This window comes from Podarcis liolepis (assembly GCF_965112155.1).
Source record: "Podarcis liolepis genome assembly, chromosome: 9".
NCBI lineage: Eukaryota > Metazoa > Chordata > Lepidosauria > Squamata > Lacertidae > Podarcis > Podarcis liolepis.
The window spans coordinates 62726163-62751162 of record NC_139564.1 but is presented as its reverse complement, the minus strand read 5'-3'; the positions used below and the strand labels follow the sequence as shown (position 1 = coordinate 62751162).

The 25000-nt window shown below is 44.3% G+C and overlaps 1 protein-coding gene across 2 annotated transcripts in view; it reads left to right on the top strand.

The window, feature by feature from the left end:
- DTHD1 (death domain containing 1) overlaps positions 1-24433 on the top strand; it is a 31270-nt gene extending 6837 nt beyond the window's left edge. Inside the window, exons 4-11 of one of the 2 annotated variants that reach the window (XR_014515820.1) lie at positions 1473-1652; positions 9129-9373; positions 14156-14320; positions 15596-15885; positions 16495-16739; positions 19708-19765; positions 22312-23954; positions 24006-24433. Coding sequence is in view for 1 of the 2 variants with exons in the window: in XM_083459835.1 (XP_083315961.1) it covers positions 1473-1652; positions 9129-9373; positions 14156-14320; positions 15596-15885; positions 16495-16739; positions 19708-19765; positions 22312-22661 (1533 nt within the window). In the remaining variant the exon portion in view is untranslated. Of the gene's footprint in view, positions 1-1472; positions 1653-9128; positions 9374-14155; positions 14321-15595; positions 15886-16494; positions 16740-19707; positions 19766-22311 lie in introns of both variants that reach the window. The other variant, XM_083459835.1, reaches the window with a different exon arrangement.
- The last annotated feature ends 567 nt before the right edge of the window (positions 24434-25000 follow it).

The window sequence follows — 25000 nt, the reverse complement described above, 5'->3', positions numbered from 1 at the left end:
GCACTCTGATATGGGTGTTCATTAAATCTAGTTTGTAGCGCAGGACATCAACCGACGGATTTTGAATGCTGCTATGCGGAGCCTAGCAACACTGTATATTGTAGCAGGGTTGGTATCTGAAAGCAGCTGGGAGGTATATAATTGTCCTGTGTGCCCTGCGTACTTATGGAGTAGTGGGGAGATGAGGTTAATACGGATTTGTCTATAATATAGGTACTGGAGAAGCACGTGCTCTATTGTTTCTGTTTGTCCAGAATCACAGGGGACCCCAGAAGGCTTTAGATGAAATCACTTCCTGTTTCTAATTCATGGGAAGAAAGCAGAGCTATCACACACCCTGAACCACATACGATGGAGCTCACCTGAAACAGGGAATTTGGGTCCTCCACCCCCTCTTGCCACATGTAGCTTATTTTATCACAAAGGTCTTCTAGATGAGCATGCGCAGAGTATCAGGGCCATCACTGAAATCCTCCAAAAGAAACAAGCAGTTAGTCATGCTACAAATTACAGCAGCAGAGTAGGGAATGCGGGTGGCACTGTGGTCTAAACCACTGAGCCTCTTGGGCTTGCTGATCAGAAGGTCGGTGGTTCGAATCCCTGAGAAATGCTGATCTAGAATAAGAAATATCTTTATATAATGTAAATATTGACCAACCAGGCGCTGACATTAATGTCACTTCAAAGCATTGGGGAAATTAAAATGGAGGTTCACAGATCCCACTAGCAGGGCAGGGATCCGCACTCGGTCTACTGGGTCTCAAACAACTGCCCCCGGATGCCAGGTGCTGCTGCCGAGTCTGGGCAGCCCCCAACATAATTGCTCCTTATTTGATATTGTTATGTACTGAGTTGAATAGGACCCAGAATGCAGCAGTCTGATTGGTCCTAGAACAATAGGATCCAAAATGCAGCAGTCTGATTGGTCCTAGAACAATAGGATTCAGAATGCAGCAGTCTGATTGGTCCTAGAACAATGCAGCAGTATGATTGGTCTGCAGGAGCCATCCAATCCAGCTCCAGGTGGAAGTGAATCCACAACCTGATTGGCCTACAGGAGAATTCTGGAATTAGCCAATCACGTGCAGCCCATTGTGTAAATAATGAATATAAAGCAGATAGTTTGGGGAAACTTTCATTCCTCCTCACCACTATCCACTATGAGCTGAATAAAGAGCATGAAATCCACTCTAGACTCTGAGTATATTTCAGATATATTACCAAAGCAGTGAGGGAAGAGACCACAGGAAGTGATACTCATATCTCTGCGGTAGCTAAAACTGCAAAGCAGCTACATTTCTGTGGCTGTCAGATAAAGTTGCCCGGAAACAGAACGGAGAAAGCAATCTTTCACTGTGGTTGTTAACTCTCAGGTTACTTTCCTTTTATACCTCTGATTCATGCTGGCATACAGGTTAGAATTCGTTTATCGTTATCCACTTCAGCATTTTTCACTAATTTCTATCACACAGGGGACTTTTGCGGAGGTGAAAACCAGCCAGCTTGGCCTTTTTTCGGTGGTCTCATGCTTAAAGACGGAAACAGTCACCATTCCAAAGAAAGGACTTTCACGAAAGCTAAGTATGGATCCCAGAATTTCATTTTGCTGGCCTCCGTCAACTTTTACTTCTCGAGTAACAATGCACCTAAAGGTATGCTTTTAAAAAAAATTCGCTGGGGGCAAAACCTTGCTTTTTTATTTTTTGGAATATTTTATTAGTTGAATATAAGAACAACTTATAATCAAATACAAGCAATCCGATACAGTTTTCCCCTAACACCCCCCCCCAAAAAAAACAGCCCCAACTACGTCCAGGTAATTACATTAGTAATATAATCAAATAAAAAAATTATTTCTACAGTTGCTGGTTTAAGAAATATCATTCCACATGCTCCCATGTCTCTTAGGTGGTTTAAATGCATGTTCTTTCTTTGATGCATATGTAATAAAGGAGGACCACGTCATGTAAAAGTTATGTAGTTTCTCACGTTGTTTTCGTCCACGTACCCTTTCTGTTAACTTTTCCATCAAAATTAATTCCCAGAGATAAGCATACCAAACTTTATATAGGTTCACGTTTAATGTCCTCCAGGGTCTAGCAACAGCAAGACGTGCTGCAGTTATAAGAAGCACAATGAAGTCTTTGTCTCTAAGAAACACCTTGCTTTATTAGCAGAGATCAGGGAATGGCTATAGGAGAAGCTGGGCCAAAGCCCAAAATGAGTAGGAGTAGCTCATGGGCAAAATGGTTCCAACGGTGGAATGGCTCTTAGCTGCTCTGTCCACCTAAAGCCCTCATGAGATCCCTCATCCTCCTCTGGGTTCTTGTGAGAGCCAGCTGGGAGGATCAAACCCCCTATTTCCACCCCCAGAGTAGAGAAATGGTGCCCCACACTCAGAGCACACGGAGCTGTGGCTTTTCAGAACATAGTGAAGACCTACAGTAAACTGATACCCAAGAAAATATTTGTTTCTGCATGGCCATGTTGGTGAAGTTCAGGTGAGGAATGGAGCACAGTTTAGTGCATGGGCCATGACTGAGAGGTCCAGTAGATGGAACCTGCCATATAACTTCCATGTAACGTTTTTTTAAAAAAATCATTTTCAGGGAATTGAGTTTGCAGATTCCCCTTACAACACAGGTGTAGGAAGAAAGTATGGCATGGTTTCTACTCCATATGACTCCATATGACTTTAAACACCTAAGGTTAGCAATCAGTGAAGGAAAGAGTCTGCAAAGTTTTGCTTTCCCCCCTTCTTTAATATTAATATTATAATTTATTATTTATACCCTGCCCATCTGGCTGGGTTTGCCCAGCCACTCTGAGCAGCTCCCAACAGAATATTAAAAAAAGACAAAACAGCAAACATTAAAAACTTCCCTAAACAGGGCTGCCTTCAGATGTACAGGTTAAGAACAGTTTCAGGTTAAGAATGGACCTCCGGAATGAATTAAGTTCTTAACCAGAGGTAGCACTGTATTCTAAAAGTCAGCTGCTTATTTTCTTGACATCTGGTGGGAGGGCATTCCACAGGGCAGGCACCACTACCAAGAAGGCCCTCTGCCTGGTTCCCTGTAACCTCACTTCTCACAGCGACGGAACTGCCAGAAGCCCCTCAGTGCTGGACCTCAGTCTCTGGGCAGAACGATGGGGGTGAAGACGCTCCTTCAGGTATGCAATTAACACTGAGACCACATCATGGGTGCAAGTGAGATTCAACCTGCCATTATCCTGATCCCAACTTGCATAATAATGAATCTTGGGGGGGGGGTGTTCTATTAATACTAATGGGAGCTTTTCCCAACCCCAAAGATAGATTTTCTTTTTTGGTATGAGAATCATTCCTGGGGAGGAATGATCATCATACAAAAACCTCCCTGTATGTTGTGATCTCTAACCCCCCTCCCCAGTCAACCATGGCTGGTTGTTGCTTTTTAATTAATGGCTGGTATTAATTAAAAAGCAACAACCAGTCATGATTGCTAACAGCACAATAAAAATGGATTTTGGCCCTTGGTTTCAAAAGGGTATTGCTATGTAGCATAGCAGGCTACCATTCAAGAAACAAACTCAAACAATGTAGAACTAATTGTGCATTTCTTTAGACTTCGGGCAAGATCTCAAGCAATTCATAAATGCAACTGCCAATATGTTGCTCATCTTCCTTTTAGTACAGTGGCTAGGAGCCGATGTTGTTGCTGTTCCTGTTAAGGGATTCTTGATATGGAGAAATAGAGCCTGTCATTCACTTCATCCCTGGGTGGCAGTAAAAGCTTGGGAAAGAACTGCTAGACATTTATCATCACGTATTTATCCTGCAATGTTAACTATGCAGTTTGTCGCTCAGCTCCTGCGTGGCTGCATTTTTCCTGGGAGGTATTTTGGGTTTGTCTGTCGTCTTTATCATTCAATCACAGAGCCAGTGTGGTGTAGTGGTTAAGAGCGGTAGTCTCGTAATCTGGGGAACCGGGTTCGCGTCTCCGCTCCTCCACATGCAGCTGCTGGGTGACCTTGGGCTAGTCACACTTCTCTGAAGTCTCCCAGCCCCATTCACCTCACAGAGTGTTTGTTGTGGGGGAGGAAGGGAAAGGAGAATGTTAGCCGCTTTGAGACTCCTTAAGGGGAGTGAAAGGCGGGATATCAAATCCAAATTCTTCTTCTTCCATCATGCCCTACAATTCTCGGAGCCTGTCTGTGTGCTTGAGTTCTCCTCCCGAGACACTTTGCTGATGTTGGTTGGGCAGGTACCGCCAGAACAGGCAAGCAGCATGATGTACTGTGTTTAGATAACCTACAGGCAAAATAGCTCTTCATGTCCATTGTTCCCTAAGGACTCATACTTGGAAAGAGCTCTGACAATTGCGTGTCGAGGTCCCCAAGGCACCCCAAATAACTCACACATCACACAGAAATTTTGTTTAAGGTTTTTGGCATAACTTTGGCCACAACTTTATTAAAATACAAAAATGTGAGTGGTTGCTTAGGCACTGGTTGCAACTATCTGCCCCCAGTGGGGACATACTGACATTTCGCAAGCTTGCGAAAGCCAGAAAAGGGGAATACATTTGGGGGATAGCGACAAAGCAGGGAACCTGCCCTCAGCCCTCCCCAAATGCAACCAGGGGCTCTTGCGTGGCCTTAGCTCCTTGACAGGGTTCAGACAAAAGCAATGGTGAGCCCCTGTATTCCTTTAACGGAATACCCTTGCAGCAGCAGCAGCAGCATTAGAGGGGCAGGCACAGCTAATCCATGCCCCTCAGCCAACCAAACCAAAAACCAGTGCCTAACTGCAACCTTAGAAGTTGTGACGATTTGCTATGCAGTAGGCAAAAAACCAAATGGCACCAGCCAATCAGCCAAATGGACAAAAATTCCTACCGGGCCCCTGCCCCAAGAGCAGACGACCCCATGACAGGCATAGCAAGGTCAATGCGAACAATCCTAAATATAGGGAGGGGGACGGGCAATCCGATGCACGGAGCGAAAAGAGGAAACTCTACGCTTCATGCAGGGAGTTTTAAGGTTTCTAGCTGTCAATCACAAAATGGCAACATTAACTTCTTCCCAACAACAAGGGAAGCCCAATCACAACCGTGGCCAATGAACAATTAGCCCGCCCCACAACTTTGGAGTGTCTTGTCAGCCCCCACCGCAACCCGTGCTCTCCATGAAGGAGAACACGCTATAGCAATGTTGCTCCCTGTTCCGGGGAGCCATCAATTGCACCAACAGTTGCCGCACCAACCCACACCCTCCTATCATACCTATTTCCATGTCTGCCCAGCAACTCTAGCTAAACAAAGTGAGGAAAGATTGCCAGGCAGGGCCGGCCCAAGATATTTTGGCGCCTGAGGCAGACCCCCAAATGGCACCTCTCCTTCCCACTGGGGAAGAATGGGTGAGGAAAGAACTATATCAGGAACAAATCTATACTGAGCTGTGCTGCTCCTGTGGATTCTGCCACCTGAGGCAGTTGCCTAACCTTGCCTCATAGATGGGCCAGGCCTGCTGCCATGCTTAACAGAACTGGAACAAAGGGTCAATAATTATTATAGGGAAGGGAGCAACAGCTAGCACAGCTGCTCTACAGATATTCCAGCCATTTGGTGTGCATTTAATTAGTAAACCAATAAGAGATAATCTGACTCAAATGAATTCTTTATATTCCACGTGCTTTGGCAGTTGGTTGTTCTCTGTTGCCTGTTTTTATCTACATTTCGCTTTACAGTAGGCAGCAAAACAAGAGCAGAAGTTGTTGCTCATTCCATTCGGCAGATGCCCTCAGGAACTCAGTCCCATCTGCCAGAAGTATAAAGGGAAGTTCTCCATGGAGAGAGGGGGGATTCCCCTCTGTGCAGTCAGGCCATTCATTCGCTTATAGGAAAGGGAAGTCCTTACATGTACGTGAGAGCATTGGGTCATGGCCTGTGGCCATCGTTCTGTTCAGTCAGTGAGCTTTTGTCATGTGTAATGGGAGAACAGCCGCATGTGTTGCTTCACAGTGGTCTTAAATCAGAGGAAAGGATGGATTTGGTTAAAATGGCAAGTTTTTGGACCGTTATTTTTAGTGAAATGATGCATATCAAAATGGAGAACTTGAAAGTAGCCCAAGGGCTGGGGATTGGCACAACCTTCCCTTGACCTTCTGAAAGTGCCCTCCCACTGCCAACAAAATGAGCTGCTGAACAGGACTTCGGATTGCAGTTGTCTGTGGGAGAAGGAGTACCATTTTGCTAGTGTTATTCTCTATTTGATTTTAATTTGATCCTGACTTTTTTTTAGGAGGTAGTTTAATTATTGTTTCATTTTATGCCAATGTTATATATTTGATGTTAACCGCCCTGAGACTGGTTTCAGCCGGGGAGGGTGGGATACAAATAAAAGTTGTTGTTGTTGTTGTTGTTGCAGTGGCGTTCAAAGGGTGTGGTGCATCACACTGGTGTGGCAGGAGAGGAATGCAAGTGGAGCAGGAAGATTCAAGGACAGTCAAACAAACATTTGAACATTTCATTGTGCGGTCAAACCTCGGTTGTCAAACATAATTCATTCCGGAAGACCATTTGACTTCCGAAACGTTCGATAACTGAAAACTGAAAGTGGAAGCTTCAATACAATAGGGAAACTCAAAATGGAAGCTGCATAGCACGTTCGGCTTCTGAAAATTGTTCGAAAACCAGAGCAGTTACTTCTGGGTTTTCAGCATTTGGGAGCCGAAACGTTCCAAAACGGAGGCGTTCGGAAACCAAGGTTTGACTGTAATATAGTGCAGTGGTACCTCGGGTTAAGAACTTAATTCATTCTGGAGGTCCGTTCTTAACCTGAAACTGTTCTTAAACTGAAGCACCACTTTAGCTAATGGGGCCCGCCGTGCCGTGCCACTGCTGCGCGATTTCTGTTCTCATCCTAAAGCAAAGTTCTTAACCTGAGGTAATATTTCTGGGTTAGCGGAGTCTGTAACCTAAAATGTCTGTCACCTGAAGCGTCTGTAACCTGAGGTACCACTGTATAGTACAGTGGTACCTCGCAAGATGAATGCCTCGCAAGACGAAAAACGCGCAAGACGAAAGAGTTTTCCATTTTTTGAGTCGTTCCGCAAGACGAATTTCCCTATGGGCTTGCTTCGCAAGACGAAACGTCTTGCGAGTTCTTGCGAGTTTGTTTCCTTTTTCTTAAAGCCGCTAAGCCGTTAATAGCCGCTAAGCCGCTAAGCCGCTAATAGCCGTGCTTCGCAAGACAAAAAAACCGCAAGAAGAAGAGACTCGCGGAACGGATTAATTTCATCTTGCGAGGCACCACTGTATAGTATAGTATAGTACGGTACGGTACGGTACAGTATCAAAATGAGAGCAAGAGCATTAAGTGATACTGAGGACAATCCTGGTGTTTTTCAATATATTTCTTATTAATAAGAAATTTCTTATTAATAAGAAATTCAATGTGGTGCAAGCAAATGTTTATTCTGAAAGTGTGGCCCAGAGAAAAGAGTTTGCAAACCACTGTTCTAAAGCATCATACTCATACAGCAGTATGGTGTAGCGGTTAAAGTGCTAGACTAGGACCTGGGAGACAAGGGTTCAATTCCCCACTCCCAGACCCTCCAAGTGTCCCTGTTTTGCAGGGACAGTCCTGGATTTACAGAAGCTGTCCCAGTTTCTGATCTGATTCCAAAATGTTCTTTTCTTTACGGCAACACTATTTTCATTGGAGGGATGCTTAGGGATATGGTAGGACGCCCCCATTTTCACCAGAGAAATGTTGGAGGGTATGGAATAGGACGTCCCTGCTGGCCACATGACCCAGAAGCTGTACGCCGGCTCCCTCGGCCAATAAAGCGAGATGAGCGCCGCAACCCCAGAGTCGGCCACGACTGGACCTAATGGTCAGGGGTCCCTTTACCTTTATTTTCATTGGAGAAATATTGGAGGGTACGTCTCTGTTTTCATCAGAGAAATGTTGGAGGCAATGGACTCCGCCACGAAACTCACTAGGGGACCTTGGGCCAGTCACTCACTCTCAGCCTAACCAACCTCACATGGTTGTTGGGAGGATAAAATGTGGAGGAAGAGAAAGATATAGGGCACCTTGAGCTTTCCGGAGGAAAGGTGGGGTAATAAATAATACAGGTCTGGTGCCACGTTTGGCAGGATCCTTTGGCATCTCCCCATGGTGAGGGTAGGTGCATCAATAACACACACACAAGTCAGTCTAGCTGGCCCTGGAGCAACACTGTGCCAGGGCCCCAGAGAAATTGTGGGGGGAGTTAAAATGTAGGATGCTGCCAGGAGTGTTAGGCCCAGGAATCTGTAAATCAGCTTGTTGGATTGGTGATGGGAACTCCTGATGGCTTAAGTCATCCCAATGGTTCTGCCCACAGATGTTGGGCCTGCTTGACTGTGAAGAATGATCAATAATAATGGCAGTAACATGGACAATTCTCTTATTCTAACTCTGTTACACCAATCAGCGCTTTCTGTTGTACTGCTCTTTTCAGCTAGTTTCCCTAATTCTGGTAGATATTTGTTCCACAAACAGGCTGCAGTCCTGCATAATCTCAAAAGGATGTTCCACTATGTCCCCACTATGGGGTTACTTCCTAGTAAATGTGTTTAGGATTACAGCTGTAACCTATTGATACTATAACAGTGCAACTCATTAAAAGCTGCATGGCATCAATAAAGACACATTGTGAAGGTTTTACGGTGGTACCTCAGGTTAAGTACTTAAATCGTTCCGGAGGTCCATTCTTAACCTGAAACTGTTCTTAACCTGAAGCACCACTTTAGCTAATGGGGCCTCCTGCTGCTGCCGTGCCACCGGAGCCCGATTTCTGTTCTTATCCTGAAGCAACGTTCATAACCTGAAGCACTATTTCTGGGTTAGCGGAGTGTGTAACCTGAAGCATATGTAACCCGAGGTACCGCTGTATTTATTAAAACATGTTGACTAATTAAATATAGATAGAATGTCATTTAAAGACATCCTGCTAGAAATAATATTTGTAACAAGGTGAATTAAAGAGGGCGGGGAAGCATTTATATTTCACTGGTATGAAGGCAAATTTCAGAAATGTAGATTTTTCTGGCAACAAGTGATGCTAAAATCATAAAACCACAATATTTATGCAGGTGCAACCAATTGAGCCATCCCTGATTTCCATGTTAAAAACAAAGAACGACATGTATCATTCAGTGGTGTCTACTAGCCCTCTGGTGTATCTGCAACATCCTTCATCGCGGCCATTCAACAAATCCATCACAATTATTCTGCCTTGCCCTCCAAATCAAGAAAAGAAGATGGAAGGAAATGAGAAAGACCAGGGGAGAGCTATGAGTGCATCCATACCCAGAGTTACAACTGTGCATCAATTTCGGTGAGACAAAACAGTTCCTTGGAAACTTTGCATTTATATATTTTTATTTTTATTAAATAAACAGACATTAAGTTTCCAAGCTTTTAATGGGTTTTTCATAGTATGATTCTTCTTCCTTTCCCATGCTGTTTTTTAAGTGATTGTTTTTAAAACTTCTCTTGCTGTCAGTTTTTATTGTATTAAGATGTATGCTCACATCCCAGAGAGCTTTTCTATGCCAAAAGCTGGTATATGAATACAGTGGTACCTCGGTTCTCAAACTTAATCCGTTCAGGGAGTGCATTCCAAAACCAAAGCGGTCCAAAACCAAAGCACGCTTTCCCATAGAAAGTAATGCAAAATGGATTAAAAACAACCCCCAAAACAGCAATTGAACATGAATTTTACTATCTAATGAGGCCATTGGTCCATGAAATGAAAGCAAGAATCAATGTACTGTACTATAAAATAAATAAGACAGTATTGTAGATGATAAAAATTAAAATTTTAAAAAAATATTACCTGCACTGATGATAGTCATTGTTTGAATGGGGGGCTTTTATCCATTTCCGCAGTCACACAATCAATCAATCAATCAATCAATCAATCAATCAGTAGCTGAACTGGGTTCCACACAGTCACAAAAATAAATTAACTGAAAAAAACCCAAAACAAAAACGTAAACTAAACAGCAAAAACAAAAGCACCAAACTTTATCCGTTCCGGAAGTCCAAGGTGCAGCTTCTGATTGGTGCAGGTGCCCTGGAAACAATAGCCAACAGCCAAATCGGACGTTCGGCTTCCAAAAAACGTTAGAAAACCAGAACACTTACTTCCAGGTTCTCAGCATTTGAGTACCAAGGCATTTGAGAACCAAGGTACCACTGTATTCTCCCCCCCCCCATGCTGTTTTTTAAGTGGTGGTTCTCCTGCCGCCAGTTTTTATTGTATTAAGATGTATCCTTACATCCCGGAGAACTTTCCTATGCCGAAAGCTGGTATATGAATATTTTTAAATGAAACATATAAATATTTCAAACCCGTTCCTGTAGGTACTCACTCTGCAGAGAGGGCAACGTTTTGTGCTTGACAAAGCATCAGATATTACTGGACCCCAGAGCCAATAAGGGGCGCATGGGAGGTTAGGGGAGGGATAGAACCTTTGGTGGGGGGACAAGTCATGCTTCTTCTGGGGGTAGGTTGTCCACTTCTGGTCCCCACTCTGAACTCAGCTCTCACCTGTGGCTCCTAGAGGCTGTCAGCATGTGACAGCGGCCACACCAAGGGAATGGTTTTGACTGGCCGGCTAAACCAGGTGAGGGTAGCTGATGTGTCTCAAACCCTGGGTGAGTTAGGGTCTTCCCCTGCATGTGAAGACAGGCTCTGGTGGATTGAGTGGAAGGGACCAATGGTCAAGAAGGCGGTTTCTGCACATGCTGCAGAGAGAAATAAGAAGGGCTCATCAACCTGGGAGTGGAGTTCAACTCTGCTCCTAAACTTCCACTGCTTTGCAGGTGTCAGGCTGTAGGGAATAGGCTCCCCCCCCCCCCCCCCGTGGCAGTAGATAAGCAGAACAAAGGAAAGTCTTCTTACCAATTAGAAACTTTAATAATCACAGCAAGAAAACAAAGAACTCATCTCCTAGAAATGGCAGTGCTCCCACTTAAGGTTCACACCCCCTTCCGTCCCTATTAATCCACGTCACCTCTACATCTTGTAATCTGAGTCTATACCCTCTGTGCTTTGTGTTCTTTCTGTTCTGAGACTTTCTGAGCTCTTCTTGACCTTGGGGAGAGTGGATGAACGCTTTCCAGAGACAATGAATCTGTTAACCCTCTCTCCCCCAGTGTTTCTTCTCCTAGCTGTTCCCCATCCAGTATTTCCCAGCTTCTGCCTTCTGAACTATGTCCCTCTGCAAACCACTGTTCCAAATCTATACTGTCCTCCTGCTCCTGGGGAGATTCAGGATCTGGAGCAGGAGCAGGGGGAGGGGGAGGCTCCCACCATTCCTCCTCAGTGCCTGACAGCAGGACATCTTCAGGAGAAGAAAAGGCTAAGGGGTAAACCCTACACATATTCGTTTGGATGGAACCTTGTATGCCTTTTTTTGGCAACACAAGCCAAGCTGGTGCCAAATGTATTGCTCTTCTTTCCTTTGGACTATATCAGCGAGTCTTGTCCTCTGGGCAGCTCAGCACCTCCGTACAAAGTTCAGCTCCTTGTTGTTGTTTAGTCGTTTAGTCGTGTCCAACTCTTTGTGACCCCATGGAGCAGAGCACGCCAGGCACTCCTGTCTTCCACTGCCTCCCGCATTTTGGTCAAACTCATGCTGGTAGCTTCGAGAACACTGTCCAACCATCTCGTCCTCTGTCGTCCCCTTCTCCTTGTGCCCTCAATCTTTCTCAACATCAGGGTCTTTTCCAGGGAGTCTTCTCTTCTCATGAGGTGGCCAAAGTATTGGAGCCTCAGCTTCACAATCTGCCCTTCCAGTGAGCACTCAGGGCTAGTTTCCTTAAGAATGGATGCATTTGATCTTCTTAGAATCATAGAATCATAGAATCATAGAGTTGGAAGAGACCACAAGGGCCATCGAGTCCAACCCCCTGCCAAGCAGTCCATGGGACTCTCAAGAGTCTCCTCCAGCATCAAGAGTCTCCTCCAGCATTCAGCTCCTTAAGAGCTTCAAAAGCCAGCCTGAAATTTCTCAGTAACCTTTCCTAGCTAGCTTCCGCATTTGATTTGATTTATTTTTCTGTAATCAAATTAGATCCCCCCCTCTAAAAATAGCATCCAGCCTGCTAAAAGGTGTGGCTTCAGATACATTCCAGAAAGTGGTTTTATTTAAACAAGAGGGGTGTACAACAAAACACTGCAATGTGGAATGCTGCTCTTCTGGATTCTAGTCACTCTGTTCCATTACACTCTGTCCTCTCAGGTTTCCATTTCCCCTGTCAACAGTTGGTCAACAAGGTGAGACTGGAAAGTTCAGTGAATGGTCACAGAGATCGGACAGCGAGAAATATTTGAATATTGCAGGCCTTCAAAATAAGCCCTCTCTGATACAATGCACCGTTGACAACGTTCGTAGAACTGTTGGAAACCTCTGGAGAAGTCCTCTTTTCATACTGCTTTCCGTTCCCTCATCACAGCAGTTGGATTTGTAAAATGTTACAGTTCTCAGTTTTGGAAATCCAGTGGGGCCAGATCCGGAGAATATGGAGGGTGGGAGAACTCAGTAACCTCTGTTCTGCTCATTGACGGTCTGCCATCTTTGATGGTTTTTCACCCTTCATGGAAACTCTTAAACCACTCGTACACTGTCTTTCGAGTTACAGCTTCAACTCCGTACACAATTGTGAGCATTTCGTGGGTTTCCGATGTTGATTGTATGTTAATTGCTGTCCGAATATTAATTGCTGTCTGATTTCTGTGACCATTCACCAAACTTTCTGGTCGCACCTTGTATGTTCACTGAGCACATTCAGTTTCCACTGAGCAATTGTTTGGGGGGGGGGGGTTGCGGTGGAGCAAGTCTCTTCCACTTAGCATTTTTTCAGAAGTGTGGTTTTTTTGTGTTGTTGTTTTTTGTACTTCTGTAAATCTTGTGATTCCTCCAAGACTCCTGACTGTTGAGCATGGGTGGTGCAATTTTGGCTACCCAAGCATTGGCACCCAGAACGTGAAGACTGGAAATAATGTGAAATGCTAGCTTTAACGTAGGCCATTGGTGGCAGTTATGGAAACCACCAGTGTTGACTACTGACTAGAAAGGATGCAAGGATCTAAACAGAAGAGGTTAACTTTTCACTTTGGACAACAGAACTAGCTCAGTTGGTAGAGCATAATACTCTTAATCTCAGGGTTATGGTTTCAAATCCCATGTTGGGCAAAAAAATCCTGCGTGGCAGGGGGTTGGGCTAGATGACCCTCAAGGTCTCTTCCAACTCTACAATTCCTTGAAACAGTCTATATAGCAGCTTATACAGAACAACAAACCCCTGTGTTGCAAACTTAACACAACAAACAATACAAGCAACACGGAGACCAGTATACTAGATAGCACTGCAATTCTTATTGCATGATATACATGATTTAGTACAACAAAAGCAAAATGTGTACACTTGTAAATTCTCTAATATATTTGAAATCAAATGAACACATGCCTGTCAATCTTTGAAAGTCCGTAGAAGTATAATAAGTCTATAGTTGAAACAAAGTAATAGATGCTATCCTGTGATCCCGGATAATCTGACTGTTTCGCTTGAATCTTCTTCAGCACAACTACAAAAGTATTCAAATATGAAACAATGACCTGTGTACATGAAAACTATATAAACTTCACACATTACAACCCATATGCTACAACTACAATAAGAAGAACAAAGATTGACAGATGTGTGTTCAGTGCTATCTAGTACAGTGGTACCTCGGGTTAAGTACTTAATTTGTTCCGGAGGTCCGTATTTAACCTGAAACTGTTCTAAAGCTGAAGCACCACTTTAGCTAATGGGGCCTCCTGCTGCTGCCACGCCGCCGGAACACAATTTCTGTTCTTATCCTGAAGCAAAGTTTTTAACCTGAAGCACTATTTCTAGGTTAGCGGAGTCTGTAACCTGAAGCGTATGTAACCCGAGGTACCACTGTATACTGGTCTTCATGTTGCTTGTATTGTTTGTTGCTGTATATAGCAGCTTATGCTATTTTACAGAAAGAGATTTTCAGATTCTCACAAGTGTTTTGATTTCCAGAAAGCTGTGGATGCTGTTGTTTTTAAAGTAACTATTGGGTCTTGTGATTCTCCAGAGCGATGAGTGCCTCTCCAAGAAAGCATGGGGAAAATCTCCACGAATCCTTAAAATTACTGGGGTACAGAAGCAGAGAAGAAGAATGGGCAGTGTTGGATGAGATTGCGGTGCAAAATGCACGGAATGGCCTTGTGTCGTTTGAACTGGACGAGCCCTTAGACAGGTGAGACAAAATCAAATCCTTTTCATCTGCAGATGTGGCGGTGGATTTGCTGGGAGAAGACATTTGTCCTTGGGAGTGGGGCTAAACCATCATCACACTGCACCCATCTTCACTCTTGGCTTGGTAATGTCTAAATATGGCTCGGCTTCCATTTGCATAAGAAAGTCACCACTATGAGGCTATAGAAAATGAATGAAGGAATGTGAGAACCAGCCCTGAAATTCACAGTGTACCATATATTGGACACACTTCAGATTTATTTATTTTTAATAATGTTCTTTAATCGAATGATGTCCCTTCTTAATATATTTAAACACAGAGATGGTAGAATGTACAGAGAAATGTTATTGATCTATGTATCAGATCATCAAAGTATAGGTTCTAGTTTGTATACGTAGTAGCCTATGAATTAACTCTAAGAATTATAACATGCCGTTTGGAGGTACTGTATTTGTTTAATGTAAGAATATGTCTAATTTTTAAATGGGATTAAGGGTGTCATTTATAAATGCACTCCCAACTGAAGTTGCTTTCTTTAATATGAATTTTTGGATCTGATTTACATCCTATGCCCTTTGAAAATGGTTTTTTTTGGGGGGGGGCTATTGGGTTTGCTAGAAGGGGCACAGGTGGCGCTGTGGGTTAAACCACAGAGCCTAGGACTTACCAATCAGAAGGTCAATGGTTCGAATCCCCGCGACGGGGTAAGCTCCCGTTGCTTGGTCCCTGCTCCTGCCAACCTAGCAGTTCGAAAGCATGTCAAAGTGCAAGTAGATAAATAGGTACCACTCCAGCGGGAAGGTAAACAGCGTTTCCGTGCACTGCTCTAGTTCGCCAGAAGCGGCTTAGTCATGCTGGCCACGGGACCCGGAAGCTGTACACCGGCTCCCTCGGCCAATAAAGCGAGATGAGCACCGTAACCCCAGAGTCGGCCACGACTGGACCTAACGGTCAGGGGTCCCTTTACCTTTACCTTTATTGGGTTTGGTGTTTTTATTTTTAGTATGTATTTTGTGGTTGTATATCTTGATTTTATTCTGTGAACTGCCCTGAGACCCCCCGGGTATAGGGCAGTATATAAATTCAATAACAATAACAATAATAATAATAATATTGCACTAATGAAATGGTTGAACGTAGTGAAATGGTTTTCCTAGCGACTTGACGCAAATGAAAACTGCAACAACCACAACTGAGAGTCTTGTTTGCTTGTTTCAGCCCAAGAACACACGTTGAGATGCACATATATTTTCTTTCTCTCTTTTAAAAATGCAGCTTTATTATCCTTCGCCTGTCCTCTTCTGTGGATAACACACATTTAGTTCAGCTTGTTAAAGATATGGAGAAAGACATCTACACCACAATGGTGAAAGTGGTGCTCTATCGGAAAAAAGAAGATCCATACAAGGTCGCTGTCTTACTCGTTCCATCCAAGGAACTGAACTTGGAACTGCAGGGACTGCGTGAAGAGGGTTTCTCTGGTCCTCCTGATCCCTCGCAGCAGTTCAAGCTGAGAGAAGGGGAGCAGGTTTATTTTAGATTTAGCGGAAATATTCATGCTTCAGGTAAATCCGTTTCCTGCTGCGCAGCTACATTCCATGTAAGTGGCCCATTCTGAAGGGTACAGGAGGGGGCAACCCTGTCCCTGTCACCTCCCACTGTGGCCCTACACGCCTTATGTCTGGGTTGCATGTGAATGGACACAGTGTACTAATAGATGAACACACCCAGGACTCAGCGACATTAGGAAAGAAACAGCGATTTGAATGCGCTATAAACACACAACACCAGATGGCACCAGAGAGCAGGAAATTTAAAAAATACGGTTTTCCGTAGGGATTTTTTTTCTTTGTTGAAACAATCTAATTTCTGCCTGTGTTTAGATATACCCATAGAGGTCCTCTAAAGAAGGGAGGAGCTGTAGGTTCATACAGCCCCTTCAGAATGTGTGGGTAGTGATGGAAGAGAGCAGTGGTGGCATTTGGGCATCGAGGAGAGAATGATTGACAGGAGCTACAGCCAATGAGAAAACAAGTAATATTTGGGGTTGGAGGAGGGTTTATGTTGTGTGCTAAAAAAACAAACATGCAACATTGGTGAATACTGATCCGTTGCATCAACTTAATCTTATCTCCTTCCCCCCCAACTTTCTCTTCCCCATGGCGTATATTCAGATGATGGGGAGGCCTTTGGAAAAAGCTACAAGCTTACTTTTCATGCGCAGAGAAAGCCACGGCTTGACCTGCAAATCAAGGAGGTGGATGAATTTGGCAATTACAGCTCACCGCATTACAAAGGAATCGCCTTGTTCTACAAAGTGAGCAAAGAAGCCATTGCTAAAAGCTGGGAACAGCCTCTTTTGCCTGAAGACCCCCAGCAGGAAGACCTTGTCTGCAAATTGGCTCTAACCTTGCCAAAAGTAAGTCGTTTACCCACATTCTCAATTTATTTATTTATTTATTTTCTTTATTGAATTTATATACAGTGGTACCTCAGGTTACATACGCTTCAGGTTACATACGCTTCAGGTTACAGACTCCGCTAATGCAGAAATAGTGCTTCAGGTTAAGAACTTTGCTTCAGGATGAGAACAGAAACCATGCTCTGCCGGCACGGCGGCAGCAGGAGTCCCCATTAGCTAAAGTGGTGCTTCAGGTTAAGAACAGTTTCAGGTTACGTACGGACCTCCGGAACAAATTAAGTACTTAATCTGAGGTACCACTGTACTGCCCTATACCTGCAGGTCTCAGGGCGATTCACAGAATAAAACCAAGATATAAAACCGCAAAATGCATAATAAAAATAAAAACAACAACCCAATTGCACTCCCCCCCCCCAAAAAAAACCCCACATTTTAAAAGGGCATAGGATGTCAAACAGATCAACCAAAGGCCTGGTTTAAAAAGGAATGTTTTTGCCTGGTGCCCAAAGGTGTGTAATGAAGGTGCCAGGCGAACTTCCCTGGGGAGAGCATTCCACAGATGGGGAGCCACTGCAGAGAAGGCCCTGTTCTCGTGTTGCCACTCTCCGGACCTCTTGAGGAGGAGGCACATGAAGGAGGGCCTCAGAAGATTATCTCAGGGTCTGGGTAGGTTCATAAGGAAAGAAGCGGTCCTTGAGGTATTGCGGTCCTGAGCCATTGAAGGCTTTATAGGTCAAAACCAGTGCTTTGAATTGGGCCCAGAAACTAATCGGTAGCTGGTACAGTCAGACCGGGATGGGTATAATTTGCTCAAACTGCCTTGCTCCGGTGAGCAACCTGGCCACTGAATTCTGCACTAGCAAGTTTCTGAACTGTCTTCAGAGGCAGCCCTACATATAACGCATTGCAGTAATCTAACCTTGAGGTTACCAGAGCATAGACAACAGTAGTTAGACTATCCCTGTCCAAAGAGGGGCGAAGCAAGTGACTATGGCAGACTAACACGGCTACCTATCTGTAACCAGATATTTAGCTACAGATAGGTAGCCGTGTTGGTCTGCCATAGTCAAAACAAAAAAATTCCTTCCAGTAGCATCTTAAAGACCAACTAAGTTAGTTCTTGGTATGAGCTTTCATGTGCAAGCACACTTCTTCAGATACACTCATATTTAGCGTTCCAGTACTCACGGTTAGTTCTTTTCAGTGCCAAATTGTCCCAGGAAAAAGGCAGTGCTCTCCGGTAACGGCTGTGCGGCTTCGCTCCACAGAAAAAGCAATCGACTCACAGCACCGCGCCACTTCCCCCTCTTCACTTCGGAGCCCGTTTCTGGGCTCCTTAGTGGATTGGGGAGGGCTCTAATGGTGTCCGCCGAGTCCCACGGTCACAGGCTTCATCCGCCTGTGATTTTCAGAAGGGTCCCCGCTACGCCGCAGCGGAAAAGACCCGTTTCTTGCAGAGCTGGTCCCTCCAGTTCAGAGGGAGTCCGCCATCATTGAAGATGCCACCCCGGAAGTCTCCTGCACCGTCTCTTACATTTAATGCTTTGCCTCATCCATCAAATTCCTGGATATGATCAGCATCCATTGGCAGGTGTCTCCTCCTTGCAACTTAAAAGTGGGGAGATGGGCAGTAGAAAGGGGGTGCGGTAGCCAACTTTCCCCTAACCTGCTCCCCCCCCCCAAAAATGACAAAACTGCACCTTGGGGAAGGCATTGTGGGTGGAGAGATAGCAGGCAGCTGAGGGAAGCCGTTCACTGGGCAGCAAATGGCACAAAGGGCCATTTACTCTTTTTCTCTTTTCCCTCCCTCTTCCTTGGCAAGAAGTGAGCTGCACTGTATTATTTGTAGCTGTAGACACAGGCCCAGAGGCAACTTTCTTCTAACCACTGTTGGGCAGGAAAAAAAGATCTTTGCACAGCTCACCTGACACATCCACAGGGAAATTAAGGTGAAGAAGACCTTGATTATGCTGTGATGTAAGGGCTTCCTATACAATGGTACCTTCGTTCGTAAACGCCTTGGTACTCAAACGCCTTGGTTCCCAAATGCTGAAAACCCAGAAGTATGCGTACCGGTTTTCAAACTTTTTTGGAAGCCAAACATCCGATGCAGCTGTCGGCTATTGTTTCTGGGGCTCCTGCACCAATCAGAAGCTGAGCCTGTAAATCAAACAAACTTCCGGAAAGGATTAAGTTTGGCGCTTTTGTTTTGGCTATTTATTTTGCTTTTTTGAGGCTTTTTCAGATAATTTGTTTTTGTGACTGTGTGGAACCCACTTCAGCTACTGATTGACTGATTGTGTGACTGCGGAAATGGATAAAGTCTCCCCCACATCCAAACCATAACTATCATCAGTGCAGGGAAGAAGAAGAAGAAAATTAATTTTAATTTTTATCATCTACAATACTGTCTTATTTATTTTATAGTACAGTACATTGATTCTTGCTTTCATTTTATGGATCAATGGTCCTGTGAGACAGTAAAATTCATGTTCAATTGCTGTTTTAGGGGTTGTTTTTAAAAGTCTAGAACAGATTAATCCGTTTTGCATTACTTTCTATGGGAAAGCACGCCTTGGTTTTGGGACGCTTTGGTTTTGGAACAGACTTCCGGAACGGATTAAGTTTGAGAACCAAGGTACCACTGTGGATGAAAAACAGTCTGCTCATACTGTGGGTGGGGGGAAACCTTCCGGCCACCTCTCCCCTCTCAGTTACCAGCATCAGTTACCCATCCATGTTGGGAAGCCAGAAACCAAAACTGCTCCATCCTGCCAGCTGAAATTTAGGAGGAAAAAATGTAATCTACAAGCATATGTATCTTAGCCTATACTTCAACAATTTCATTAGTTTTTGGGTCCCATCTCCTTTGCTAAAGCAACACTGACTATTGTTTGCTTCATGTTTGCTTCTCTGATCCCTCAGTAATTATTCTTTCCCTCTCTGAACACCTTTCCTTGTACAGAGGGAAAAGCTTATCGTTCGTCCACAGAGCACAAAAATAATGTCAACTGATTCATTGGGTAAGAAGACTCCCTACTCCCACCTAGAGATCGAAAGGCCTGGGGAAAAACCAGAAAAAATGTGTGTGGGGGGACCATTTTGTTCTGGGGAAAAAATGAAAAAAGTGTGTGGAATGTTCAAACTATATCAAGCTGTTGTTATTTTTTCAATTTATGCAGGGAAAAAACTGGTTTTTTCCCTATTTTTTCCTGTTTTTTCCCAGGCCTTCCCATTTCTACTCCCACCCCAGCGAATGGTATGCCATGTTTTCACGCATGTTTCCTCTGAGATCATACCCTGTGAATTTAAGGACCGTCTGAATCCTAGCCGAGTAGCAACAGGATGTGATGAAGGGTGGATCACAATTCTGGATCACATTCCCAGTGTTCTTAGTGTTTTAATCTCAGGGCTGAATGCCATGTTATTCATTCAGCTTGTCTTCAAGTCCTTGGTCTAAAGGTAAAGGACCCCTGACAGTTAAGTCCGGTTGCAGCGCTCATCTCGTTTTACTGGCCGAGGGAGCCGACGTTTGTCCGCAGACAGTTTTCCCAGGTCATGTGGCCAGTATGATTAAGCCGCTTCTGGTGAAACCAGAGCTGCGCACGGAAACGCCGTTTACCTTCCCGCCAGAGTGGTACCTATTTATCTACTTGCACTTTGATGTGCTTTCGAACTGCTAGGTGGGCAGGAGCTGGGACTGAACAACGGGAGCTCACCCTGTCACGGGGATTCGAACCACCAACCTTCCGAACAGCAAGCCCTAGGCTCAGTGGTTTACACCACAGCGCCGCCCACATCCTTAGGTGGAATCTAGACACACAGAAAAAACGCTGTGAAAATACTTTTTTAAATAGCGTTTAAAAATATATACTATATTGGCCCAAATATAAGCTGCACTTTTTTTTTCCAAATTCCTACTGTGAAAAGTTAAAGTGTAACTTACATTCGGAACCGAGCGCTGGGCACCCGCCTCCTGGCACTACCGCCCTTAATGGGGGACGGGGGCCGCCAGCGTTGGCATGGGGAGGTAGTGCCAGGAGGCGGGCCACACCCACAAATAAGCCTTGAATTTTAAAGGTGCGGCTTATTTGCGGGTGAATCTTATATTCGGGCCAATACAGTATATTGCATTTGCCGTAAGCTCACAATCGCCATCTAGTCTCACATTTGTGTAATGCACTTAAAACGCACCTAAAATGTTTTATTTGCAGCTGTATAGCTGAGTACCTCATTGCTGCTTCTTACAGTGGTGCCCCGCAAGATGAACGCCTCGCGAGATGAAAAACTTGCGAGACGAAAGGTTTTTTCGTTTTCGAGTTGCTTCTCAAGACGAATTTCCCTATGGGCTTGCTTCGCAAAACGAAGCTTGCCCCCGCACCCCGGACCTCTTTTGAAGCAAGGGGCGGCGGGGAGAAGATGGCTTCTCCCCGTTGCCAGCCCCACAATCTCCGGGGAGGGAGGGGAAGGCGCACGCGCGCCTTCCCCTCTGTCCCCGGACCCCTTTTGAACCAAGTGGCGGCAACGGGGAGAAGCGATCTTCTCCCCTCCGCCCCTTGCTTCAAAAGAGGGGACAGAGGGGAAGGCGCGCGGCGCTTCCCCTCTGTCCCCGGACGGTCTCCATAGGAACGCATTGATTGATTTTCAATGCATTCCTATGGGAAACCGTGCTTCGCAAGACGAAAAACTCGCAAGAAGAAAAAACTTGCGGAACGAATTAATTTCGTCTTGCAAGGCACCACTGTAGCTGCAAAATAGCTGCCAGAGGAGGGCATGTTTTACAAAGGCAAAATGGCAGGCAGGAGGTTCCTTCCATTATCCCTTGTTTTTCTCTCTTCCTGTGTGACTTCAACAGCACTTTGCACGGGTGGCACAGCAGTGGCCCTGAAAACAGATGTGATGATTGTGCAACTGGCTATTGTGTGATTGTGGTTTGTTTAGTAAATAGCAGCCACGATAGAGTAGAGGGTGAATATGAATCAGGACTATACTGAGGAGAGAGAGGGGAACAGGTTTTAACCATTTGTTCCCACTGTGGTCCTGATCTAAGTTAGGTCCACCACAGAGCTGCAACCACAACAAAGCCAAGCAATCGAAAAAGAATTGTGCAAAAATGCCAGTTGTGCGATTGTCGCCACATTGGTTTTGTATCTCCGCCTGCTCTGCCCTTTCTTTCAAGAAGCAAAGAGGCTTAATTTCCTTCAAATCTTTTATGCTTATGATTTCTTCAATCCTTTAAAATACGATTCAGTGCCTTTAAAACAAAACCCTTAGCCACAAACTAGATTTAATGAACACTAACACCAGAGTGCTCTCTAAATTGATATACTCTTTTATATAATAACCTTTTATGCTCTTCCACATCTGTTTAATGCTTCTAACCCTTCTTTTAGATTCTTTTCATTTCTTTCAGATTCTTATAGCTTTATATATATACCTTCTGTTTTAATACTTTTTAGCTTTCCGAAACATTTTACAGATTCTAAATTATTGTACCCTACCCTACTTATGCTGGTCTATGACCGTAATAAAGATTTGATGATGACTGTCTTAATATTTTTACTTGCAGATGCACTGTGGGACAATTTACTGTACTGGCTGTCACACGAGCTGTCGGAAGATAACGCTACTTGCCTCGCTCTCTGTCTGCCTCTCCACCGAAGCACTCTTCCGTTTATTAAACTGAAGTGCCCTGATAATCTCACCGAGCAGATCTATGAGTTCCTGTGCTTCTGGAAAAGGAATCTTCCGCGATCTGCTGACAAGCTCCAGCTCCTCTCCCGCTATCTTTATAAAAGCGGCAGAAGCGATCTTGTTAAGGATCTCCGGTTCAAATGGGAGAGCAAAGTTTTCTGGAGGAAAACTCATTGTCACCCTGATTTCTTTAGTAGGCCAGTTGGGGATGGGGAGTCTATGTAATTGTCTTTTTCCCCCTACTCTTTCTGAACAACTGCTTCATTTCAGTTGTGAAAAATGGAAACCATTTGGGAGGGAGATGTCAATCGTTAGATATGTATATTTTAACACCACTTCATTTGCTCGGCAGTACATTTCTCTGCCAGGCCTGTAGACAGAAATTGTACCTATGTGTGGTTTTGATGGGGGTCCAAAAATCCATGGGGGCACTGGGTGCTTGTCAGCAAAGTTTTATTCAGAGCAGACATATTTAAATTAATGAACATTATGAACATAGGCTTATTAATAGGTCTGAGTAAAACCTAGTTGAATACTGTGGAACCTCGGTTGTCGAACACTTCAGAAGCCAAACAATTTGGAAGCTAAACACCGACAATCCAAAAGTGAATGCTTCCTTTTTTGAACGCGCCTCAGATGTCGAATGGCTTCCGAGGTGTGTTTTTCCATTTTTTTAAAGGAATTTGCCGACCAGCCATTGCACCTCAGTTGTTGAACGTTTCGGAAGTTGAACGGTCTTCTGGAACGGATTACGTTCGACAACCGAGGTTTCACTGTACCACTCATTGCAAGCAACCGTAAAAGCAGCTTAATGTATTTATATTAAGGATTGCATTTGCAATCCTATACCAACTTTCCTGGGTGCAAGCCCCATAGAACTCCATAAAACTTACTTCTGAACAGTGCATTTTCTGGGGGGTACACAGGGGTACACATACCCCTAAACATTTTGTGAATCTTTGTACTTTTGTCCATTTACGGTATTTCTTTCCCCCGATTTGAACTATAAAATGGTGATTTCCTTGAATCAGAATGAGAATACCTCTAAACATTTTTTTAAAAAGGCACTAACTGCTTCTGAATGGCCACTTTAAACAGTTGCAGTCCCCCCCACCCAAGAATCTGGGGAACTGTAGAGTGGTGATAATTCTTTGTTGTTGTGTAGTCATTTAGTCGTGTCTGACTCTTTGTGACCCCATGGACCAGTGGGGCACTTCTGTTTTCCACTGCCTCCCGCAGTGGAATAATAATTCTTAGGGGACTCCTATTCCCCTTAAAAGGGTAAAGGACCCCTGACAGTCCAGTCGCATACGACTCTGGGGTTGCAGCGCTCATCTCACTTTACAAGCCAAGGGAGCCGGCGCTTGTCCGCAGGCAATTTTTCCCCTGTCATGTGGCCAGCATGACTAAGCTGCTTCTAAGACAATTCCCAGACTTTTTGGTTATTTGCTCTGAGTGGAGAATAAGGACCTCCCAACTATTCTCAGCACCCTTAACGAAGTCCCCAGTATTTGAGCAGTTTGTTCCCCAAGTGCCTTTCCTCAAATACCTCACGTACCTTTCAATGAGCCGGGGATTCATCTCATCCTGAGCCCCTCAGCCCAGCATACTGGAGCTCAGGATTTCTCCTGTAGATGGTACAGCATGAAGCCAAACCATTCATGAGAAAGGCCATTTAAATGTGGCAAAATACACTTCCAGACCCTATCTGGGAGAATAGTGAAGCCCACAGAAATACAAAAATTGGATTTTAAAATTCAGGTTAAGTTTTCAGCTTTCAGTTAGAAGTACTCAGTGCTTTCTTTTCGGGGGGCGGGGGATACAGGGGGAGGCAGACCCCTAAACAGTTTGTGAATCTTTGCAGTTTTGTCCATTTACTGTATTTATTTTTCCTGATTTGAACTATAAAATGATGATTTTTCTTGAGTCAAAATGAGAACACGCCTAAACATTTTTTTAGGAAATAAAGCACTGAAAGTATTTGTGTTTAACCACAAGATGGCCTCGGTGTCTGCTTTTTCAAAGAAAAACATGGTGCAATGTAGATACAGAAAGCTGAAATAAAAAAAGGGACCTTCCTTTAAAAAAGAAGAAAGAAATCCACCAGGATGTTTTCCACAAGTGTTTTGTAAACCAAATGGTCATTTACACTGACAATGAAACAAGCAGTATAAACGAACTCCACAATTGTGGTTTCAGGTTTGAAAAGGCTTTTTGTGAGTATATAAAGAGTTTATCACCTCATTGGGTGCTCCAGAAACAAACAGTCTTAGAAACCTGCATCTAGAATCAGTGGATGCATTCAGCATCCCTTCCTAGATGGTCAGATACTCACATGTGCCAAATAGATGCTTTATGTTTAATGCAAATGAAATTGACTTTAAAATCTGCAGTAACTCTTCTGAAGCTTCGTGATTTGGGGCTTTCTCAGTTGTTTTCTATACTAGGTGGATCTAAGTATTAAGTCATCAGGGTGTGCATTTAACCACTTTGTAAGATGATGTTAGGGATGCAGGTGGTGCTGTGGTCTAAACCACAGAGGCTAGGGCTTGCCAATCAGAAGG